Genomic DNA, 25,083 nt, shown 5'->3' on the forward strand with positions numbered 1-25,083 from the left:
CCTGTAATTTGGTCAGAGGCATTCACTGGTTACTTGCTCTGAATGTGTCAAGTGATAATGTTGATGGCGGCAATGTTGTTGACATGATCGTAAAAATTGCAACCTCTCGCTTTAGACTGTTTCAGACAAGCGCGCAGGTTGGTGACGTCAAATGTAGGCGACTCGTCATCAATTGCTAACGACAAAAAGGTAGCGACGTTTCAGTCAGAAAGGTCGACATAATAAACCCGGTTTTCTTTTGTTGTGAAGGTAAGCCGTTTACACCCACACCAAGTAACAATTATTCTAGAGATGCGTTCATGGTATAATAATAATAAATTGCTTTATTTTAGAGCAACTTGACCACGATAACCGTGATCACAATTAGCCAGCTAACTACCAACGCCAGTGCTACAAACGCTAGCCTAGCTAGTTTCGAACTATTTGAAGTATGCTTTTAAACAAACACGTATGGAGCCATCGATGTTTTGATTTACACGACGGTTATACTAGTACCGAACAAATACTGCCTTTGGTTTAAAGGAGGAAGAGTTTCCAAACACAGGCGGTAGCTTCGATCTATGAGACGTGATACCATGGCGGTCAGATGGGACGAACACCAGGCTTATGATGAGCTTCTGCACTGGGACAACCTCATCCAACAAGGCCTCCGGTTACTGCCGCACGAATTTGACAGGTACCCTTAAAAATATGTTTTGTTTTCGTGTTTTTCTTTTCCTCCTGAAAAAGAACACGATGATAAAATGTTGCGCTTGTGGAGTGTCATCAATGCAAGCAAACGCACGACCTCACGTCTACTCGTGCTACATTCCAGGTCAGTCTGAATTTTCCAACTTCCGACAAGGAAAATAGAGTCCACTGGAACGCTACTCAAATTGGGAGGTCCATATTGCGAAGTCGGAGAAAAAATATCTATCGCAACTTAACCGAGTACGTTCACTTCAGTCTGACGTATCTGTCTACATTGGCGACCTCCATGGAGATGGCAAAACATAATTTATCCATCCCTCCATTTTTTTAACCGCTTAATTTAATATAAGTTTAATAGAGCTGTCAATTTTAATCGATTATAAGATTAATCGACAACTGTTTTACTAATCGAGTAATCGTTTAGAGCCATTGTTTAAATTAAAATTGTCCAAATCCTCCAATTTTAGTCTCAGCAGAAATTATTATCTGATTTATGTAGTCCTTCATCAGAGTAGACGATTATCTTTTGCATTTAATCAAAATAAGACATTTGCAAACATTTACCAAACCAGTGACTGAATTTGTTTCAAAAAGGTCGGTGAGTAAAACATCAATTCCTCTCATTGATATTGCTGAACTGATGTTTTGTTGGTTTTAATCACAAAAAAATACTAAAGGAACAATAATTTAGAGAAAACATGGTTTTTCATTGTATCCGACTAGTCAATGGAATAATCGATAGAATAGTTGATTCAAGAAAATAATCAATAGTGACAGCCCCAAAATTTAATAATATAATAATAAACATTTATTTTTTAGAATTGAGTTAGACAGTGGATATTTTGCCGTAACGGGCAACTCTCCTGCTTGCGCTATTTTGCAGTGAACCGCTCTGATTAGATTATCGCCACGTGGAGGCATGCACTGGGCCTGGCTCTTTCTTGCCTTGCATCTCCACCTTCTGTGTCTTTTCACTGAGTTTTCATTTGGTTTTGCCACCAAAGATAGGCTGTTACCTGCATTACCCGACTAACCCCAACCATAACCGTCGGAGCATAGGCTGTTATCGGCATTACCAGCCTAACCATAACCCTCAAAACATACAGGCTGTTGTCAAGAAATAGTAAAAAATAATAATAATAATGTATAGAGCGGGAATCAAAACTCATGATCTCGCACTTTCGGGGTAGTGGGTACACTCAATACTGACTGAAAAAGAAGTGGGTATACTCCATATACCCGCCTATACCCTGAACGACACCACTGCCCACTGCCCAGTAGTAGTTCCTGAGATACGTTTTCAAACTTACTTACATTGATCTACAAATGGAGATTTAGGGTTGCATATCACAATCAACAAGTACAGCAAGTTTTATTAAAGTCAATATCCGCTTGATTAAAATTTTCAGATTTGTATGTATTTACATTTGTGGGGGGTTGGTATGGAATGACCCAGGAGAGTGACATTGCTCATGCTGCATTCCAGGAAGTTTGGAAGGCGGATTATAAATGACGCTTTTTTTTTCTCTCAGACATCTTGACTTGAACTTTCCAGTTTGAGTGGCGTTCCAGTGCACTTTTCCTTGTTGGAGGTAGAAAAACTCAAACTTCCCATCTTTCTGGAATGCTGCATAAGATATTGACTGTGTACTGCTTGCAAAGCTCATCTCTACAAAATGTGTGCAGACCTAGGGATGCCACGTTGGTCCTAACCCTCTAACCCGCGTGACCTCGTGTTCACAGAAGATGCATCATGGCGACCTGGCAGTCGCCAGTGTGGGCTTTCTTTACTGTTCTGTTATGGAAAGTAGCTATTTAACACGTATTAACATAACAAGTTTATACTGTATTGTGGACGTCTGTATTTTCTTTAACAATGGGCTCTTCACTTCTTGTACATGAAGCAATATCAAAGTCACCTTGACTGATAAGCGTGCTCTGAACAGACCGCTTGCTTTCCTGTCTAGCTGACCTTCCCTTTCTCCTCCCAAAACCTAGCCAGGCTACATAAAAAATCTTCCCATGATAAATTACTGCGCACACTCTCCGATTACTTCATTTATTCTGCTCTGTGAGACTTATGTATATTTGAAGCTTCAAATATAAAGAAACCCAAAAGACAAATTGTTTTTATTCATCTCGCCTAACTACTGAAAATTCCGCGACGCTCCCCAAAATGTTACCGTTGCAGTTTTTTGTTGCATTTTTACAACATGACAATTTTGTCTTGGCAAACTCAAAATGAGTTACTGGTTTTCTTTGAAGCAGAGATATCAATACAATTCAGCTTCATGGTGGGTTAAACGTTTCACTGTATTTGTACACATTAGACTTATAATAGGACTAGAAAGTATATTTGTATTCAAGTTAGTTTTGCAAACAATTATCGGCTTTCTTATCCGTTATCGACATCAGCACTTTCTAAATTATCGTTTTATCGGTATAGGTTGAAAATAGCATTATCGTGCATCCCTAGTGCAGACTGTTGTTTTTATTAGATTTGTCATCTACATCTTGCAGATATGAAGAACTGCGTTACTGGTATGACTGCCGGTGCTACGAGGAAGAGCTGAGGAATTATCACGACTACATTTCTACAATGGAGGAAGTTGATGATAGTCAATATAAGGTTCCTATTTTCCTTGTCCCTTCAAAGACTTAATGACCCAAATCTCGACTTCACATATTCATTCTGCTTCCTCAAAAATGGCAATCTCCATAATGATTGAAGGACGTTATCTTTCTGGTAGTTCGTAACCTTGTGCATCTGAATTGTTTTGGTGTCCTCTACCTAAATGTTTGTTCTAATATTCCACTCTTCCCAATTTTTTGTAGACATTGCGTGTTTTAGAAGAATAAATATAGCTATGCTAAAATTGTTCATTAGATGCAATGGTGGACCATTGCCACATTTCACACAACCGATTGTCCATCTATATTCTTAAACCCTTTTCCCATTTGGGGAAGCTGGAGCCTATCCCAAACTGACAAATGATCCGTTATGTCACATGCCCTCCGATCCGGTCCTTGAGGGCCTGAGTCCTGCATGTTCTCGAGGTTTCTCAACGCACCCGATTCAATGATCAGGATAATTATTAGGCTCCTGCAGAGCTTGCTGATGAGCTTAAATATGAATCAGCTGTGTTGAACATGGGGAAACCTCTAAAACATGCAGGATTTAGGCCCTCGAGGACTGGACTTTGACACCACTGTCTTATGTGAATAACAGCAGTACTAGTGTTTGGCCTGGGATTTTTTGCCTAGTCTGTCGGGATTGGCTGCAGCTTCCCAAGTGACTGGAACCGCAATAAGTGGTTAAGAAAAGTGACTAATGGATTGATGATGGATAATAATTGATTTGTGTTCCACAAAAAGTTGATTTTTTTTCCCTCTGCATGCTACCCAAAAAAGGTCAGTGCGCACAACCAGATGCACTCGGGGCCAAACGATCGGCGTGTGATGGCCAAACACTCTGAAATATACCCCTCTGCAGAGGAGCTAGAGGCAGTGCAGACAATTGTGTCTCATGTGGAGTGTGCATTAAAGACTATATCTGAGAAAATGGACGCCCCAAATAAAGGAACGAAAGAGTCCAAAAGGTAAGTTACCACAATACTATATTTCCAATTGGTACACATGGTAGCATTATTCCTCTGCTCAATTCTGCTTTTGCACCCCACCCCTTTTTCTTTTGTTGAAAGTGTCAATGCACAAAAACGTGTAATGCATGGCATCATGAGGGTAGGCCTGCTCGCCAAAGGACTTTTGCTCAAAGGAGACCTGAACTTGGAACTGGTGCTGCTTTGTCTTAACAAGCCAACCAACACAATGCTTATCCAGGTGGCTGAGAGTCTACGGGCCCAGTTAGAGGTACAACTGCAACAGCGTTGATGAATTTTAAGTAGTAATATCGCCATTTCATTAAATGGCAGACGTTTTAGTTAGGAAATGCATGGTTGTTATGTGAACCCCGAGTAGCGCTGATCAAAATTGCGGGCACAAACCTCTATCATTTAAGTTGACCATATCTGGCCTAAAGTGTTGTTCCTTTTTGCAACAGATTGAGTCAGCTGGGTTGTACAAAGTGAGCCCTTGTCCAAAGGATGCAGCCATCTTAGTGGAAAGCACCAAGGCGTTGGCTCTAACTCTCACCCTCCATCTCACATCTCCTCAAATCAGGGTGGAGGCTCAAGAAGGGCGTGAGTGTACATTTGAGATGTTCTCTAACACAGGTCAAAATGGGTGTGCACACATCCTGGACTGTTCCACTGACGTAGTAATTAAAATACCTTCTAAGATGTAAATATTTCACGTTATTCATGTTGACAATGACTCAGTTCTTTATTTAAAAAAAGGAAAAAAAATCTTACTGCTCAATTGAAGTCTAACCAGCGCGCTCTGTATGTTTTTAAAATGCTGATGTGCATCTGCGCTCACTGCAGCAAACCTGATCACCAAAATTGGACCCTTGGAGTCTTGGTAGAGCATAAGCAATGTGAAGCATGACCTTTATTTTTGAAGTTTAAAGTTAAAGTGACATGTTTGTATCGGTCTTAAAGCGTTGGCTGAAGCCTCACGCAAGGAGACTTTCTAGCACTGGTAGAATTTACCAAACAGCTACACTGTGAACTGTTCATGAAGTTATAAATTAGGAGCAATAATAATAATGCATCGGATTTTTATAGCGCTTTTCTAGACACTCCAATGCGCTTTACAATGGAATGGATACACTATTCATACATTCACACTGTGGTGATGGTAAGCTACTTAAGTAGCCACAGCTGCCCTGGGGCAGGCTGATGGAAGCGTGGCTGCCAGTGTGCGCCTATGGCACCACTAAACATTCGCACCTTAGCAATGTGTGTGAAGTGTCTTGCCCAAGGACAAGACGTCACAAGACTTGGGGAGAGCGGGGATCGAACAGCCAACCTTCTGGTTACTGAACGACCGTCTCTACACCCTGAGCCACAGCCGCCATACAATAGCAGTAATATTGTGCACTGCTGATGCTTCAATATATGGTGGTTTACCTACAGCCCAGGCTGACCCTGATCAGTTGACCTTTCGCGAACCACACCCAAAGGACTCGGAAGGGGGCGGGGCTTTTGCTCTTCTCTCTTTGGCACCCCTTGAGGCCTGCTATGCTATCTCAGCCCTGGAATTCCTGTTTTGCTTGAGTGTAAATGCAAATGTAGATGTATGAACACAAATGTAGCCATGAACATTAGAAATTGGCAACCAGCTGCAAAAAAAACAAACTACGAAATAAATAAAAATGAAGCTTATTATACAAGGACAAATGTCAGCCATTTCTCATAAAATCAGTTTTCTTAGGTCGCCAGAAATTGAATGGTTTCTCCCCTTTTCCTATGTAAACAAATGCTGTAGCTTTAAAATAAATGAAAAATATACGATATAACTGACCTGCTCCGGCAAAAGAGTCTGCATGTCACAGAGATTGGTTTTGCGTAAATTACAAAATTAGATCGTTTAAGCAAAAATGTCGATTTTGAGATTTCTCCAAAAATAGCCTCCTTGAGGTCTCTATTTTCATTTCCCAACAGCACAAAAGTTAAAATTGTAGTAGAAATGTATGAAAATACGCAATTATTAGGACAAGTGCATCGTTAACCAACATGTTTGTTAGCCGACTTTAGCTAGCAAACCATCTCGGAAACTTGCCTCGATTAACCCTGAGCTCCTCGCCTCAAACGTCACTTCACAAATGATTTCTATAAATGGACATAGCTATCAATAAAAGTCTAAATACACCATCAGCACAAAAGTAAACAAGCCGCACGACATAACTCGCCAAAACACGGATCCTATGTTGCATAGTAGTAGTGAATGCCGTTTGGCACAACACCGTCATCGGTAAACACCGTGGCGAAGGTTTGTAATCCAAATTGACAACCTTCAAGTCCGTAATCTCTTTCTTTGATGAATCAATTTCTATTTTAAAGGGACCGCAACATGAAAAGTCAACTTTTTGGAGCTTTTAGCCATGTTAAAATGCTGATACATCACCAAAGTGGTGTTTTCTTCCATTCTATGAGAAATTCCAGGTCATTCTGCTCTCCAAGCACTAGCCCCTCCCAACCTGAGAAAACGAGTTGTCACGGTTTGATGTCATTAGGTGCGGCACCGCCCCTGTGAACTAAACGCACGCTCACTTTCTCTATCCATGGGATAGTGACAAAAATAGCCTTTATCAGTAATCATTCTGTCCAAATGAATTGAATCTAACTGAACGAATAGTGTAGTGTTAGCGCAATCAGGTAGCAGGTACTAGGTCAAGTTTGGGGATTTTTTTCCTCCTCCTTCTTTCCTCTCGCTTCTTCTCACTCCTTGCCTTCTCCTCCACGATTTCTTGTGGCAAGGAGCCGTTTTGTTTGAAATATTTATCAAAGAATTGATGGCTTGCGTGGCCAAACGTAGAGATCCTCCAGCAGGCTGCAGCCGGCTCGCGGCAACCACACGGGGAGAGGCAGGGTTTTACTGAACCAGGGGTTTTACTTCCGTGTTAGAAAAATAACCAGCAAAACACCTTATATTTCATAAAAAAATTACATTGCCATGGTGTCAAATGTAAGATTTAATCATTATATGCCTATAGTTAACTGTGGAAGGGCTTAAAATACCGTGATGTAATCCCTTTAAAGTAAATGAAGCGCTTTTCACCGGGGAGACACTGAGACGTAAGCAGCCATGCTGCAGCTCTCCAGAGTGATGTAACAGCGAGTCGGAAAAGTGTAAAAGTTGTGAAATGCCTTGTATGTGATAATGTAGGCTAATGTATTGTACATTTACTAAATAATGAAATGTTTTGATCACTCCTCAATGTCATCACGTCTATGAAAGATGACACACCACTTCGACGCGTCACTAATGTCTGCCTCGAGTCGCAGAATATCACCACAAAATTTAATTCTATGCTCTTTTAAGTGGGATGAAATTAAAATAAAATATGAACTATAAAATTTGAAGATGAGAAATAAACATGAAGCGAGTCTCCCCGCCCCAAAATGCATGTAGCGCATATTTGGAGTGTAAATCCAGTATGTATCATGTTGTGCTCCTATGTAATATGTTGAGGAAAAAAACCTGTTGCTTAACCATCAAATCATTTTATTTTATTTATATGACCAAATGCATTTGAAACATATCATCCATTAACTTGTCACAGACTACACCAAGTGGCAAATAATCTTTTAATTCACACAAAATGATTAAATCAAATTTCCTGCTGCGATAATATGACCTCATTTAAGCAAGAAAATACCACACGGAGCAACAATAAAATAACCAAACTTTGGCTGATGCCTCAGAAAATAAATTGTAAGCTTAATGTGATCTTCAAAGTTGAGGCTGATTTCATCTGTTGAGAGGTCAAACTTCCTAAACTTTTAAAGGGTTCAAATCTTGGATCCTGTGATTGGAAATGACTTTCCACTGATAGGTCCTGAAAATTTCCGGTTATCTTTTTCCTAAGGTACTGGTTGCTATGGACATTTGAAAGATGGAAGTACCAAAACTAAACTCGTTTTTCTCAAAACTAGGGATTTCAACCTGTAAACATTAAACTTGCTGTTGCTGTAACTTTTTCAATTGTTGAGGTATGTCCATGTATTATATATCACTATAAAATTAATTAAGTGCACAATTCAAGTACCATATATGAATATCTCAATTTTTATTCTTTGACACATGAGGACCCTTTTGCCAGAGCGTATAGAATATTTTACATAAGACATGGAAACTGTTGCACATCATATTGTATTGTGGTGGGGAGTGTGTGTGTTTTCTTTCATGGTACATCATAAAGAAATGATGGATTTCCAGTGATGTACATGGTCTGTTACCGTGTATTGGTAGTTTAACAAATAAACTTTTTTTTTTTTTTTTTTTTACTGGAGGTAGCCATTTGAGCATTCCTCACACACTTCTGTGGCCTTTGCACTAACTGCTGGTTGATTGGTCTTCTTAGTTAGTTTTTACCGTACTAGTGTATTAATTGAGCCACTGTGTTTACTAAACAAAGACCAGGAAGTGTCCAAAATTTGCCCAGCCATCAGTTTTGCTGCAGAGTAGAGCAGACGTGGAGGTTTTGCTTGTGCTTTACCACTGATTGACTTGTAGTTTGTCAAGTTTTTTTTTTTTAGGACGACTGGACCTTTGACCAACTGGACATGCTGTCTCAGGATGGGGGGAAAGCAGCCCACCTGAGCCACTGAGCGAAGGGAAGGAGGTCTTAAGCAAGTTTGCATTGGAAAGAAACATCGTCTGCTACACGCGAGCAAAAACATGCCAGGATGGCATAATTACAACGGCAATGTTATGAAAAGTGACAATTTCACTCCAAAATATTCTTAAGGCTATTAGACCTCCTCTCCCTGCTGCTCTGGGTTTGTGGAAGGCTGCTGCTCCCTAAGCTGCTAGACAGAATCAACCCCCTTGGTCAAACTGTACCTTTTCTTCTTATTCCACCTCGTCAATAGAATCGCAAACAGACGATCTGCCGGACGTTCTGGACAGACAGAAATGCCTAAGTTCCTTGGCATCTCTCCGCCACGCCAAGTGGTTCCAGGTTTGCATTCACGTCATTATTTGTACGCAACGTTCAACTGTATCTTTGAATGCTTTTGATTTTCTCTCCTTAAGGAGAAAAGCAAACATTTTGAGTGTCAGTTGTTGTAGTCGATCATCTTTAAAGTGTCGCTTTGACTAGTTGAAGTTATGAGAAATGATGTGCTCCATCATACCAAATTACAGACCTAGCTGTTCCTTTTTGATCACAACTGTCAGCGCATCTTAACCTTATCAGTCGTTCATTTGACAGTGATTTTCTCGCCTCTCTGTGTTTTTCTCTTGGTCTTTGGAAGAAATAAGTAAAAGAATGGAAATGCTGCAGTTTTAATTCAACTATCGTTTTTGTGTCTCCAGGCCAAAGTCAATAACCTGAAGTCTGCCGTTGTTGTGATCCGGGTTTTGAGGGATTTGTGTATCCGTGTTCCCACCTGGGCACCACTTTCAGGATGGGTAAGCACACATCTGACTATATAGTACAATGGCTTGCAGAAGTATTCACCAATTCAAAAGGCCATTCGTGCTCCAAATCCCTTCAGTGTTGTTGAATTCTGCAAAGATCATAGTATTTGTTTTCCTTTAATTACATTTCATTGTAACACAACTGTTAGCATTCTGTACCACTGTGGCTGGCACTGCAAAGAAATGGTGCTGAAAATCTTATGTTTATGTAAGTGGGTGGTTGGGTATTTCAGGGCACTTTGCAGCTTTTGATAATACACTGCATATTGTATTAAAATCTAACTGTACTGCTTTACCTGGTGGACTTGTGTTTAAGAACAACATTTCAAAATGTTTACCAATACCAGAGCAGCTAGCCAAATCCAGTTTTAAAGTTGCGCTTAAGTTTGAAGCATGAGGGCTGGTCTTTGTTTTTGAGTGTTTGCATTGTGGCCCTGTGCCATCTTCCTGCACAGCCTCTTGAATTGCTAGCAGAGAAGGCCATCAGTACATCTGAGAGGCCTCTGGGCCCAGGCGAGGCTTTCCGCAGAGTTCTTGAGTGCCTTGCCTCTGGAATCCTCTTGGCTGGTGAGCCTTGAATATTTCCTTGTGACATCACTAGAATTAAATTGGCTATGCTATTGCTAATTTCACTTTATATTTGTGTGACGATGAAGATGGCCCTGGAATTAAAGACCCTTGTGAGAAGGAACCCGTTGATCTCCTTGGAAGTCTCACACTGCAACAGCGTGAAGACACAACTCAGAGTGCTCAGGTAAAGTGAGTTTGCCTATCGCGGTCAGTTTATATCCGCTCTTGTGATCTTCATCTGATCTTGTAAAAATTATTGTTTCTCTTAATTTTCTGAGCTTTTAAAGGTCAAAACCTGACCAAATGATCAAAAGCTATAAAGACCTTGTCAAATGGAACAGTAATAGCTTAAAGGGACCGTTGAATGGGCTGAGCATTGACACTTACATTGGCAGCGTGTATGTATAACCAGCTGTGTCCATCAATCTCCCGGATCGAACACACACCGCAACCATGTCTCTGGTTTGGGAGCGCAGAGCACTTCCAGTGAGCTAAAATTCGGCCCGACCACACAGCTCAGTGTCTCATTTGAAGGGTCACCGAAATACTTTTTTTTTTTTCATTCTGACCTGGTAGTAGCTGGATATGGTAGACCTTTACATACTACATTACTACAAATTATGATGAACTCTTTCACTGGATGAAGTAAATTGTCAGAATTATTTATTAGAAATCAAGGAAGAAGTTTTTTCATTATTCCGAGTACCTATTTCATACCGTTCCCAATTACTACAGCGATCAGAAGAGGGTTTTTTTTATGATGTTTTGTGAATATTTTTTTTGCATTTGCTGTCAAAGTTAAAGCGTTAACCAATTAGTTAATCACAAAAAATTATCACATTAATCATGAATTAACGCAGATTAATCACACTATTAATTTGGACCACAGAGTATCATTTAGCTTGACAACAGATGGCTACGTTAAAGGTAGCACAGGTTGTGTTTGAGCAATAAGCATAACTACATTAGCATTTAATAAATGTTTGCGTATGACATTTTGAATATTTGTTCATATCAAAATTTTGGGGTCTTTTTTTTCTCCATTTTAAATTATGCAAATAATTAACTGATTGGAAAAAGAGGAAGATGAGTGTGCAGTGGATCAAAAAATGTTGCAGACGTCCTCATAACATTAAACATCGAAAGAATGAACACATAACCGGTGCTCTTCAAATTTGGCCGGCAAAAAATGTTGATCAAAAAGCCTTTTTAATTAAGCGATAAATCGTGATTAATCAAAATTCTAGGATGTGATTAATCTGATTAAATAATTTAATTGTTTGACAGCTCTAATTTAATGGCACTCAGTTTCTTCATAATGAGAGATCTAGTTTGAGCTGTATTAAGTAGTGGTCTACCAATCTTCAATTTGATGTGTTTCGCACATCCATAATTCATGTAATTTATTGTTTTCTTTCTATAGTTGGCATTAAGACTGTGTGCTTTTGGGATGATGTACAAAGTTTTGGGGATTGAAGCAAAACCTGGCAAGCCATGGAAAATGCTAGGAGCCAGCGCAAACATTTTCCCAGGTATTTTGCTGTGTTTTATATCAGTTCACAATTTTATCTCTCATTTTAAATGTGTGCTCATTGTATTTCATTGTGTGTTCTATTCAATACAGACCATGCAGACCAGGTCAAACCCTCTCCACCGGTTAAGAGACCCTACACCGAAATGGCAAAAGAAAAAGACATGTCCTCGTTAAATAGCAAACAGAGGAAGTTTCTCAAATTCCAGAAGCGGTTTCCTCGGAAGTCATGTAATCTATGACCCACTGTCCATGCACTCTTAAAAGGAACCCCGACTGTCATGACAAGTTTGCTCTATATTTATTTATTTATTTGGTTGTTACTAACATAACTATGAAATACATTTTTCAAAAATAATTTCCAGTTTAATACATTTTGTAGAAACTTTATTTGGACGTATGCCGCCATTGTTATTTACGTCGCAACGCATTGAGTGCGTAGTGACGTAGGCTCTCTGCCGAGCAATGTGAAACTCCTTTAAAGAAAGCAAGTTAAGCCTCCGTAGCGTTCCTAAAAAACAACATGCGATTGGGAGTCACCCTCCTCCACATCATGCTCTCGTCTGGCATTCAAGAGTTTTGATCGTCCCTTTAGGAACGCTTCGGAGACTTTCATTGCTTTCTTGATAAGAGTTTTCACATTGCTCGGCAGAAAGTGAGTCGCTATTCTACGTCACTACGCACTCAATGCGTTGCGACGTAAATAACAATGGCGGCGTACGTCCAAAATAAAGTTTCTACAAAATGTCTTAAACTGGAAATGATTTTTGAAAAATGAATCTCATAGTTATTTTAGTAACAACCAAATAAATAATATAGAGCAAACTTGTAACAGTGGTCGGGGGTTCCTTTCAACAAAACAAAAACATAAGACATCCTTTTTAAAGTGCTTACAGTACTTGAAGTGTTGAACAAAAAAATTGAAAAACAAAGCACGATTCATTTTTTGGTATGTAAGCTATTGACCAAGATCTGCGTTTCCTCTAGTGACAGATGATTTGACGATGAATGCAGTGATGCGTCTGAACCAGTACCGGCCAGGCCTGGAGTACCGCCTCACCTCTCAGACAGGTCCAGTCCACGAGCCAGTATTCACCATGGCTGTAGATGTAAATGGGAAAACCTATGAGTCCACTGGGCCCTCGAAACGAGTGGCCAAGCTTAATGTAGCTACCAAGGCTAGTTTCTTTTAATTTAAAGAATGTAAAAGCAGCTCTCAGAAGCTAAATTGTTTTAACTTGTTTGTATTTCATAGGTCCTGCAAGATCTTGGTCTTCCAACAGGCTCAGATTCCAAGTCCGAAGCCAAAGCTGAGGATGGCCAAGAAGTAACTTCTACAAGTGCTTCCACCGCATCAGAAGATGTATGTTGGAGCTCTGTCTATTCAGTGCTCTTTTCAAAATATCTCTTCACAAAAATGACACAAAGCGACTTGGACTAAAGACTTTTTCTATGCTTTTTGATCTGTTATAAGCAGAGTGTTCAAGGTCCTATCTTGACCAAGAATGGGAAGAACCCTGTCATGGAGCTAAACGAGAAAAGACGCAGTCTCAAGTATGAACTGTCTGCCGAGACGGGCGGCTCTCATGAGAAGTGCTTCGTCATGGAGGTGATCTGCCGGCATCTCACAGTCACACACAACCCACGTTGATGCTCAAGGAGTGAACCATGGGCCATCACACCTGTCCCTATCTTCCAGGTGGAAGTTGATGGACAAAAGTTCAAAGGGAGGGGCTCGAACAAGAAAGAGGCAAAGGCCTATGCTGCTCTCGCCGCTCTGGAGAAGTTGTTCCCAGAAACGCCTCTCATGCCCAAGAGAACAAAGAAGCTCACTTACACTGACATGGTAAGCTGCAACCGACACACGAGAAGCCAGTAGAAATTGGATTTCCCTTAGGAGATAATCGAGGCTTACATCATTTTATGTGACCTGCAAAAGCAAATTGTGTGTGAATCTGTCGAATCATCGATGGTTTTGGTTTCAACAGCACATCCCCGGCTTCGGTATTATTCGTGGGATCCCGTCAGATTCCGTTACTCCTAACTGGAGCCATGGCAGAGGTCGAGGGAGAGGCAGAGGCTTTTCTTCGGCACCAGTGTACAACAAGAGTAAGGAATTTTACCCTCTCCCTTTTCAAATACTTTTCACAGCTCATAAGTGAAGTGACTGATGGTGAAAATATTCCCTTCATTTTAAAAGCCAACTACAGTTATGAGAGCAACGCCACTAAAGGCTATCGTGAGTATCTCCCATCCGTCTTCCCTCATTTTTGTATTTTGTACCACCGAAGGTAACATTCTTATACCAGTGCTCTGCAAATCAGTTAATTGTGATGCTATGTCAAACGTAACAAAACAAATAACTGAACAAATTTGCCATGTATTGCAACATTACAATATGTGACGTCGTCAAGTGTCACAACAATGTGTAATGTGCTTCATTCAGTTCAAGGTGATTGCACATTGCAATTTTCTTCTATTGTCTTGTTGAAAGTATACATGGCTGTCTTTGTGAAAGATGTCACCGTATGTGTGCACGTGTTGTCTCGAGTTATGACACAAAACCGGGTATTACAATGTAGTCAGGGTTCCAAGTTTTGACAAGCCGATATTGTATGTGCAATGCTAATGTTAATGTGAATAATAATAACTTACCCTGTGGCTGAGCTTTAGATGCTTTAATATATCGACACTTTCTTAAAATAATTGCCTGTAATTTTTTCAGATTTTTTTAGGAAACACTAAAAAAAATTACCATTTGCATCATGAGGAGATGATTTACGCAAAAAAATTTGCAAAAAAATGACTTTGGCAATTATTTTAAGCGGGTGATGATATGAAACAATGCCTCTGCCTTTTTCACAGACCACGTGTCATGCTGGAAAAAAAATTGTCTCTTTAACTCATTCACTGACATTGACTGCTAAAGACGTCAATTTTTGCAAGTCCACTGTGGCTCAGTGGGTAGTGCTGCGGAGCTTTGACCTGCAAACAGGAGGTGAGGGTTCCAAAGACGTCAATTTTTATTGGCGGTAAATGAGTTAATGTGACCAGATAGACAACAACAAGGCAGCTCGTAGACACCCGTTCGCCTCCATTGTTGTTGCCGTGTCTTGTTCAATGTGGTGTGGTTTTCACACTCCGTTTGTATTCATTTAAGTGGAAAGCTAACCACCCTAGACTAGAGGAAGAGTTTACTCACTTTTTTAAGAGCATGCTGTTGTTCTCTCGTCGTGTGTGGTAGTGGACTGTACGTACTATATCGAAAGACAGAACAGCATTTGCGATGCATGCAGACCTGTCATGTCATTATGACCACTTGCCAATACAAAAGTGTGTATCAAAAGGTATGCATTTACAAAAACATGGCCATGCTTGTGCTTGTAGTTGTCAGTGGAGTTGGAATCGTAGCGTTTAGCAAGCATCTTTATCGATTCTCAGGTTAGTGCTTTATTAGCATGGCATTTGGTTAGTTTATTTAGCATAGCTTGCCATAGTATAGAAATGATTTAGATCGTAGCTTTCACTGCTGCTGTCAATCAAAGCCAGACCACGCCCAACCCTCTCCCCCTCTCGCAAGCCCAACGGTCCTCCAGGCAACACCCCAATTGAGCACGGTTTTCAAATATTAGTGAGGAATACAGCAAGAGTCTGGTTGGGCGGTGAGTTACACTTTAAATGAGCAACTGTTGACAGAAGGAACCAGGTGTGTTTTACTACCATGCTAACGGAAGATTTAATTAAGAATGTTTGGATTCCTTTTTATCACTTGGTCTGTATACAGTATATGTTTGAAAGCTGAGAACCCACTTCACCATAATGCTATATTGTCTTTGTCTACACCAGTGCCTTGACTTAGGAGTCTAATTAGTTCCATGACCAAGCTTGTAACTCAATTGTACGGTATAGTAAAGTTCAGTTCCCCCCAAAACACAGATTTTGTGGTGTGTGTGGGTTTTTTTTTTTAAATAAAGAAAACCAGCATTGTATTGTAAAGTAATTAAAAAAGAGATTGTAAAGAAATAAAGGCTCAACTTTGTTTTGCTTAAAGGGATACTTGAGCCATTTTCAGCAGTAAAAATAATATTTTGTCCAGAATTAATTTGATAACATCATTATTTTTCATGTACAATTAATACCTTTAAAAACACATTTTGCCACTTGTTTCTACTGAAGATGACATCACCTGTGCTGAGGAATTAGTTAACGACCAGTTACGGCTCACCTGTTTTCTGGGTTTGTTCAGCAAACTGAGCCATGATTGGTCGTTACCCGTTTCCTCAGCACAGGTGATGTCATCTTTACTCGACAACAAGTGGCAAAATTAGTTTTTAAAGGTATTCATCATTCATGAAAAATAATGGTTATCACATGAATTATAGACAAAATATTAACTTTTTATTGTTGAAAATGGCTTGATGAGTTTAAGCCTCCCTTTAAAGGTAAGTGTTAAGTTTTATGTTTAGTCTCACAGTGAACTTGTATTGAGTGTAAAAACTTTAATAAAGTAAGGTCACTCGTATCTCAAGGCACCACTGTATCTAAATCTGGCTTGTAATTCGCAGCAAAAAAAAAATGGACCAAGCAACAGCTCGTAACTGTTAAAAATTGTTGTGCCGCTCGTAAGTCAAGGTAGACTTGTATTTGAAACGCCGTTGCATGTTCTTTTCTTCCAGATAAATTGTACGGCAACGATGGAACCGGAACCGGAACCACAGCTACCACCAAAGCCACTGGCACTGTCGGTTCTGGCAGCCCAGGAGGCAGCACCGGCTACGGCACATTTTACCCAGAGACCAGCGCCGCCACTTTCTCCTCCCCACCCGTCTCCAGCAGCACCACCACAAGCACAGCAACAAGTTACAAGTCGATGCCGCCACCTGTTGACCAACAGAGTCCCTACAGTTACGGCTACGGTGATGAAAAGAAGAAGATGCTTACTCAAGGCCACACAGAAGTTTCCACACAGGGAAGCAACTACTCCATGTACAGCACTGCTTACCCCAGCACAGCTGTGGGGAGCCAAGTGTATAATAATTATGGTGAGTAATAATAAGGCTGCCATCTTTTAATCTTTGAATACCGTTCTCAGTGGTAGAGTGGTTGTCTCCCATCCGTGAGGTTGTGGGTTCGATCCTCACCCCCTGGCGACCATGTCTAAGTGTCCTTGAGCAAGACACTTTGCTCCCAGTGGACCTGGCCGCGCCCTTGCATGGCAGCAGCCGACCACTGGTGTGAATGTGAGGCTTTGGGAAGCGCTTTGGACACCACATTGTGTAGATTAAAAATAAAAATAAAACGCTATATAAAAAGCTGTCCATTTACCATTTGACCGTTTTTGTTCCAATGTGCTCATTTGATCTCACTCAACAGGTTGGTCAAACCAGTCCAATTGGAGCAGTCAGCAGGGATATGGCTCGTACCAGTCCTACACAGGACAAACCCAAACCTCATATCCTGGAAACAGCGGCACAAATTATTAGTCACGCTCATGCGCTGCTTTTCTGGCCTCACCGGGGCCACCGAGTTCTTGACAGGATTCCGACACACCACTTGCGAAGAGAAAAATCTTGAAATGTCTCTCATACTGGAATGTTGTTTTGTCAGCTCAAGTCACTTGTGCGTTTGTTACATCTTGTCCCCTGACGTGTTTTTAAATAGATTACCGCTTCTTTATGCCTGTGTCGCCGTTCTGATTTAAAGCTGTACTATAAGCTTTCCGCATGCGTTTGTCCATTGGCGGCTTTATTTACTGTCACAAACTGTACCAATCATTCTCTTAATAAACAACTTTGTTTTAGAGCAAACTTACTGCTCACCAGTGACATTTTAAAGTGTTGTTTGAATTTACATACTATTGTCCTGCTAGTAATGTGTGGCTTTTAGGTACAAGTTGAGCTGTCACCTTTTTTTTTTTTTATTTTTTTTTTTACTTTTTTTTTTTTTTTTACAGAAAAGCAGGTCAGGCTGTATTTCTATTTCAAATGACAAACATAATTCCTCACCGTTGGTGCCGTTGGAAGTGTTTCGCAGTTGTTTAGAGTGCTTCTGCACGCTGCACTGCATGCTCATGTCACAATAAGCGACATGATGTAACATAGTCTACATGTCAGGGCATGTTAGTAAAACATTGGGAGGAGAGGTGATTCTAAAGTCCACTAGAAAAATAAAAACACATCAATTTAAATTTCTTAGTCGTGACATGATGGTTCTTAAACTGGACTTTACCCATTTTGAAGTTGGAAGAATAGGGAGTTTTCGAGCACGTGATCAGTATTTGTTTGTCTGCCTTGTTGGCTGTTGAGATTGCGAGGATTCTTTATTCAAACAATAAGCACTAGAACAAAATAATGTGTTTACCTCCAACATGGCGGTACGTCCCATCAAAGGAAAACTCAAACAAAGTCCTTGCTGACTTTGTTTGATGGTTTTCACCTCAGGAAAACTGCACTCATTATGTTTTTAACAATCTAACCAAACATACTTTCTATTGATGTATGTTTTATATTACTGTACGTGGCGTCCTGATCATTGTGCCATTTATTTAAAGCAAGGGTGTCAGACTGTTTTTAGCCGCAAGCCACGCTATCTTAATGGTTTCACTTGGTGTGGCATAGATAGTTATTGCCATGATGGAGCTTGATACATTGTTTTGTTCTAGTGCATATTGAGTTAATAAAGAATCTGCAAATACTTATCACATGGTGTAAAAAGAATATAAAGTATATCTTATATATCTAACATAACGTTGGCGTTTGGGCCAAAACCTTGCACCTCCAAAATTGTCACTTTTCAGGAGACCCCCAAAACGGCATGTTTGTTCAACCATTATTATTAACATTGCATCATCAAAAAAAGCAAGCCATTTTTGAAACTTGGGATTTGTCAAAATGACACACCTGTGGATTGCCCAAAGATTTTTGTGACTTATCAGGCAGTAGCCAGTCAATTGAAGAGCACACGCACAGACGAACAACCATCCACACTCACAATCACACCTTGGGACAATTCAGAATGTTCACTTTCCGACCATGCATGTTTTTTGGAATTTGGAGTAGCAGGAGAATACCTATGCTGGCATGGGGAGAACATGCAAACTCCAACCAGGAAGGCTGCAGGCCAGATTCGATTTTATGACCTCTGCACTGCTAGGGGCGCGTGCTAACCAGTCGACCTATGTATAACTAGTAGTTGTATAGGTTTTTTCCCCCCCCAAGTCAAGTTACCATAGAGTAATTAATATGTTCCACAATATACACACTACACTAACAATCATACTGCGTTGTGACCGAAAATTTTAACTGTAAACATGACAAAAGGCTTTTGACATATGGTAACAGTGAAGGAAATGCACAATTTGTGTACAGATTTTCTTCCAAAATGAAGTGAACAAACCCATTTACAAAAAAGAGGAAGCACACGCACTATTAGCTCTAATGGCCCACAAATGTGTAAATAAAAACGGAAATAAAAAAATTAATATAAATGGAAATAAAATCAAAAAAATATATCCCTAACTACATAAAAGTAAAAGATTTAAAAAAAAAAAGAAGGGAAACATTACTACACAAATATATAAATAGAATTAAATATCAATCAATAAAAACGCTCTGCTCTCAAATTTATTTCATGCTGCAGACGCTCTGTCAGGTTAAAATGTTATTCAAATGAGGGGGCGGTCCTAAACGTGTCTTGGGTTGGGCTCTGCCGTTGCAAACTGCCTTTCAATGGTCGAGTCGAGTGAGCGGGGTCGGCGAACAGGAAGTCTCTATCTTGTCCGCTGTCATCACGACTTGTTGTCGAGCAACTCAAGTTGCAAGTTGTGGTGACAAGTGGACAAGATAGTCGTCCATTTCTGGAGCTCTCCATGCAAGCCGGCGGCGACGGCGAGACTTCCTTGTTCGCTGACCCACTCACCCTTGGCAGTTTGCAACAGCGGAGCCCAACACATGACACTCTTAGGCCCGCCCCCTTATTTGAATAACATTTCGACTTGACAGCGTCTGCAGCATGAAATAAATAAATGTGAGAGCAGAGCGTTTTTATTTATTGATTGATATTTAATTCTATTTATAAATGAATTTTTGTATTTCGACTTTTATTTTTTGAACGTTTCTTTATTTTTACTTTTTTTATTTTTATTTAGGGATATATGTTTTTGTTGTTTTTATTTCCATTTATATATATTTTTTTTATTTAATTTTTTATTTATATTTTTGATATCCGTTTTTATTTTCACTTTTAGTCATTTATTTCATCATTGATTAATTTTGTTTTGGTCCTCCCAGCCTTGACTTTGATACTTGTGAGAGCAACGTGTGTGATTCCAAAGTTCAAAAAGATGGAAGTGCAACTAAAATTGGCAAAAATGAAGAAGGACAAATAGTGAAGTGGAAATAATGGCGTCTGGACAGCCTTGCGACAATAATAACCATTGTAAATCACAAGGTCTAGGTCAGTCTCCAATCCCAAGACTGGTTTTGGACAGTCAGCGTGTGAGCAATGGTCATGCCCCTGTGGCGTGGCTCAGCTGATAAAAAGGAGGAGCAGGGGGAATATCTGGACAAAGGGTCCCATCCTGAGGTTATCCACGCCGCTTATCTGTTGTGAGTTATTCGATCTGCTTCTTACCTTGACACGCTCCTCGCATGCAAGTTTGTGCTTACGTCAGGCAATGTGCTTGAATAGACTGGAAATGTGTGACCTTCTAACCCCATCTGCTTCAAAATATTTGAGATTAGCGGCTCAGCTCCAGTTGAAACATGTCAAGTTTAGGCTGCAAGCAACCCCAAGACACCGTGAGGCAGTAAAGTCAACATATTGTTGTAGGCAGAGCGAACGTGCAGTACAGGAAACGTAGGCGTGCCCAGTAAGCTTGAAAAACTGCACCTTTTGTTTTCCTGTTTTGACTTTTGCTTGTGCATGTTTTGCTTCTAGCTTGATGGCTGTTGGTTAAGCCTGCTGCTCAATGATGATCTGATCTGGTTTTATTTATTTGTTGACATTTCTGAAGATGGCACCGATTCTGGTTGCCTTTGTGCTTGCTGCAATTCCTGCAGCCTACTGCTATCCTGCTACCTTCCAAGACCTGAATGGGGGTCAGGGTAAGTATAGCCGCGCAGTCACAGGCACTTTTGAAAGTTCTTGATAAGATTTGTTTTCCCTGACAGCTAACAGGACCTCCATTAAGTTCCTGGCATTGGGAGACTGGGGAGGTGTCCCTTACCCCCCATACATGACTATGGTGCAAAAGGCCACGGCTCATGAGATGAGTAATGTAGCAGAGCAGATGGGAGCGGACTTTGTTCTGGCCCTTGGTGATAATTTCTACTTTAAAGGTGTGGATAAAGTGGAGTCTCCGAGATTTAAGGTCAGGCCGTGAGACATGGAATGCGCTGACAACCTTACTGTATTTGAAAATAATTTCTTCAGAGTTACTGGATCTGATTGGTTGTTATCTGAATTTGAAAAAAAAAAAAACAGGACACCTTTGAGGCCGTGTACGCAGGAAAGCCCCTCAATGTCCCCTGGTACGTTCTCGCTGGCAATCATGACCATGCAGGGAATGTCAAAGCCCAGATTGAATACACACAGAAATCGGCAAGATGGTAAGAACCTCTTTTAGGACGACACATTTTCAGTTCATTTTAAAGGGTTGATGGTCCTTTGAGAATATACAGTAAAGAATGAATGAAACTCAAAATGTGTGAAATTTCAGGTGGTTTATAAAGAAAAACATTTTTGCAACAGTATATGGACTAATGAGATTTATGTTAAAAAAAAAATGACACCAGTAAAGCCAATGTTTTGTTGGTATGCTTTGACAACACAACATGTTCAGTGTATGTTACATCATCAACCATCAACTATCGATATTCCTGATATTTTATGTATCGTATTCTATTTTAATTATTTTCTTATGGCATTTAAGAATTAATAACAGAAAACACTCAATGTAATAGCATAAATACAGTTTTTACAATAAGTGTTTATTTATATGTACTGTCATATGTTGTTTCTTCTCTAAAAGCTTAAATCTGTTTGTTTTCGTTAGACAACGGGTTGGCAAAGTATGGCCCGAGGGCCACATGCAGAATGCTCTGTTCTTTAACTCATTCACTGCCATTGACGGCTATAGGCGTCAAAAATTAATTAGAATTATTTATTATTATTATTATTATTTATTTATACTTTTGTTTACAAGTATGAAAACCTAGAATTTTTTTATTGTACATTTAGAACAGGTATTAAAAAAATTATTAATCGTGAGTTAACTAGTAAAGTCATGCGGGGGAAAAAAATCGAATTAATCACATGACTTCAATAATTAACTCACGATTAATCACAAATTTTATATCTATTCTAAATGTACAATCTTTTTTTTAAGGTTTTCATACTCTTATTAACAAAAGTGGAAAACTAATAGAAATTGTTAAAATGATTTTTTGACGTCTATAGCCGTCAATGGCAGTGAATGAGTTAATTTGGCCCATCGTTATCAGAAGTTCTGTAATATTTGATGCTTTTCATTTAGCTGTTATAATTCTAAAAATTGTGTAAAAAATATGTCATTAAATAAACATTTAATTGATTTATTATAAATGAAAAATCATAAAAAAAAAAATAATGTATACATTTACATGGGGAGTCAGCAAAATTTATAATAAAGGAGTTGTCACCATGGAATATTTTGTAGAATCAATTATCCCAGGGGTTGTCAAACTTTTTACAGCAAGCCCAAACACATCGGATAGCATTGCTGTGGCGACCCCTGACGAGATGTCATTGACTGCAGTATCAACGTTCCATCATTGTAGGGTACTCGTAGACTGTGAAAAGTTCATTAGTAGACTTGGGATTCATAGAAACTGGGTTTTCCCAGGATTTTGTGGTTTACTCTATAAACCGGGAGTTAGTTGTTGATTTTAAGTTTTGTTGTTTCTGTTGTTGTCATCAGGAACTTCCCTTCCTACTACTATGAGCTCGATTTCCGCATCCCCAACACGGACAAGACGTTGACCATCATCATGCTTGACACGGTGATGCTGTGTGGCAACTCTCTGGATTTTGATGACGAGAAGCCCAGAGGCCCCTTGAATGCAATGGACGCCAACCGGCAGGTGACGTGGCTGAAAGAGAGGATGGCTCAGTCCAAGGCCGATTTCCTCCTTGTGGCCGGTCACTACCCGGTGTGGTCGGTGTCCGAACACGGGCCCACCGATTGCCTCCTGCGGAGGGTGCGCCCCCTGCTGCTTAACTACAACGCCACTGCCTACTTCTGTGGCCATGACCACAATCTACAGGTAACTCCAGAAGAAAAAAAGAATAATCTTGGCAATAATATGTTCTATGCAGCCCAACTAATCGAAATATGGTATTCTGGTTAATATTGCGTGAGTGGAATATGAGTTAAGCAGCAAAATCCAGCCTTTTTTTTTTTTCATCTCAGGGCGGCCATTTTGCCACTTGCCTGAAGATGACATCACACTTGCTCAGGTAGGTAACAACCAATCACAGCTCATCTTCAGAAAACAGGTGAGCTGTGATTGGACGTTACCTGAGTCCCGAGCAACTGTGATGTCATCTTCCGGCAAGTGGCAAAATGGCCGTCCCCTGAGATGGATGAACTCATTCACTGCCATTGACGGCTATAGATGTCCAAAATTAATTTGAACTATTTCTATTAGTTTAAAAAAAATTCTACTTTTGTTAACAAGAGTATGAAAACCTATATTTTTTTATTGTACATTTAGAACAGATATAAAATGTGTGATTAATTGTGAGTTAACTAGTGAAGTCATGCGATTAATTACGATTAAAAATTTTAATCGCCTGACGCCCCAAATTTTTAACTCATTCACTGCCATTGACGGCTATAAAATTAAAAAAATCATGTGAACCATTTCTATTAGTTTAACATTTTTTTCCATTTTTGTTAACAAGAGTACGAAAACCTAGAATTTTTAATGTTGTACATTTAGAACAGATATAAAATTATAAACTAGTGAAGTCATGCGATTAATTATGATTAAAAAAAAGTATTGCCTGTCACCCCTAATTTTTAATAATCTTTTTTTTTATGAATTTATGGCAGTGAATGAATTAATAATCTTTAAGTCGCGTCAGGCGGTTACAATTTTTAATCGTAATTAATCACATGACTTCACGATTAATCACACATTTTAAATCTGTTCAAATACAATTTTAAAAATTCTAGGTTTTCATACTCTTGTTAACAAAATTGGGGAAAAAATTTAAACTTATAGAAATAGTTCAAATGAATTTTTGACGTCTATAGCCGTCAATGGCAGTGAATGAGTAAATAACTTATATTCCACAATTGTAATATTAACGAGAATGTCACGTTTAGACTAGTGAAGTTACATATAACATTATTATTATCAAATGTTTAAGATGGACTTCCACTTTAAATCAAATGTCACTCCTGATCTCAAACCCTTATCCTCCCTTGCAGTACATTGAGGAGTCTGGTTTGGGCTACATAGTGAGCGGCGCTGGAAACTTCCTGGATCCGGATGTCCGCCATTGGAACCATGTCCCAAAAGGTTCCATCAAGTTCTTCACCGGCAAGGCGTCCACGCTCGGTGGCTTTGTTCATGCAGAAGTCACGAAGAACAAGATGATACTCACCTTCTACCAGGCTAAAGGCACCTCTCTCTATCGCACGGTGCTTTCATCAAGGAATAACAAATAGATGACAAAGGAGATTCACTTTTGCGTCCAAATTTGGAAAGGTTTTCATCTTTTTTTTAAATATATATATATATATATATATATATATATATATATATATATATATATATATATATATATATATATATATATATATATATATATATATATATATATATATATATATATATATATATATATATATGTATATATATATATATATATATATATATATATAACATTTTACAATCTAATTATGTAGAAGGGATAAACGTTTTGTAGCAGACCAAACTTCTTAAAAAGATGAATGGAACCCTGAATTGATCTGAAAATAAATGACCTTTGCTTTAAGGCTGCAAGGGTTCCGTATGAATGACCATTGAGACCGATTTCAACTGCTGAACTGTTTTTGAATGTAAACACATTTCATTTCCACTGTTATGACCAAACAAAAGTATGACTAGCATTGCTTGTAATCTGTTTTCTGATGAAGGTATGCAAGATAACGGTGATTAACCTGCTAGCAGTGTATGTTGTACTGAAAGCCTTGC

The 25,083-nt window shown here is 39.4% G+C and overlaps 2 protein-coding genes across 3 annotated transcripts; both read left to right on the forward strand.

The window, feature by feature from the left end:
- The first annotated feature begins 105 nt into the window (after positions 1–105).
- Positions 106–17,664, forward strand: LOC147170051 (spermatid perinuclear RNA-binding protein-like). 2 transcript variants are annotated; one of them, XM_086082745.1, is made up of 20 exons: positions 106–249; positions 523–676; positions 3,211–3,319; positions 4,102–4,289; positions 4,392–4,560; positions 4,751–4,889; positions 9,189–9,277; positions 9,634–9,729; positions 10,194–10,305; positions 10,395–10,492; positions 11,732–11,840; positions 11,933–12,070; positions 12,827–13,017; positions 13,095–13,202; positions 13,317–13,448; positions 13,539–13,685; positions 13,828–13,948; positions 14,040–14,078; positions 16,516–16,881; positions 17,213–17,664. In XM_086082745.1, exons 2-20 carry the CDS (start codon positions 561–563, stop codon positions 17,320–17,322), a joined length of 2,577 nt encoding a protein of 858 aa, XP_085938871.1. In that variant the 5' UTR covers positions 106–249; positions 523–560; the 3' UTR covers positions 17,323–17,664. The 2 variants fall into 2 exon arrangements, with proteins under 2 accessions (XP_085938871.1, XP_085938872.1); XM_086082746.1 differs by lacking the exon at positions 14,040–14,078.
- A 3,054-nt stretch (positions 17,665–20,718) lies between these two features.
- On the forward strand, positions 20,719–24,631 carry acp5a (acid phosphatase 5a, tartrate resistant). Its single transcript, XM_086082764.1, has 5 exons — positions 20,719–20,943; positions 21,010–21,209; positions 21,323–21,447; positions 22,797–23,142; positions 24,315–24,631. Exons 1-5 carry the CDS (start codon positions 20,853–20,855, stop codon positions 24,552–24,554), a joined length of 1,002 nt encoding a protein of 333 aa, XP_085938890.1. The 5' UTR covers positions 20,719–20,852; the 3' UTR covers positions 24,555–24,631.
- Positions 24,632–25,083: the final 452 nt, after the last annotated feature.

This window comes from Leptonotus elevatus, chromosome 8 (assembly GCF_054856555.1).
Source record: "Leptonotus elevatus isolate MCC_2025b chromosome 8, RoL_Lele_1.0, whole genome shotgun sequence".
Taxonomy (NCBI): domain Eukaryota; kingdom Metazoa; phylum Chordata; class Actinopteri; order Syngnathiformes; family Syngnathidae; genus Leptonotus; species Leptonotus elevatus.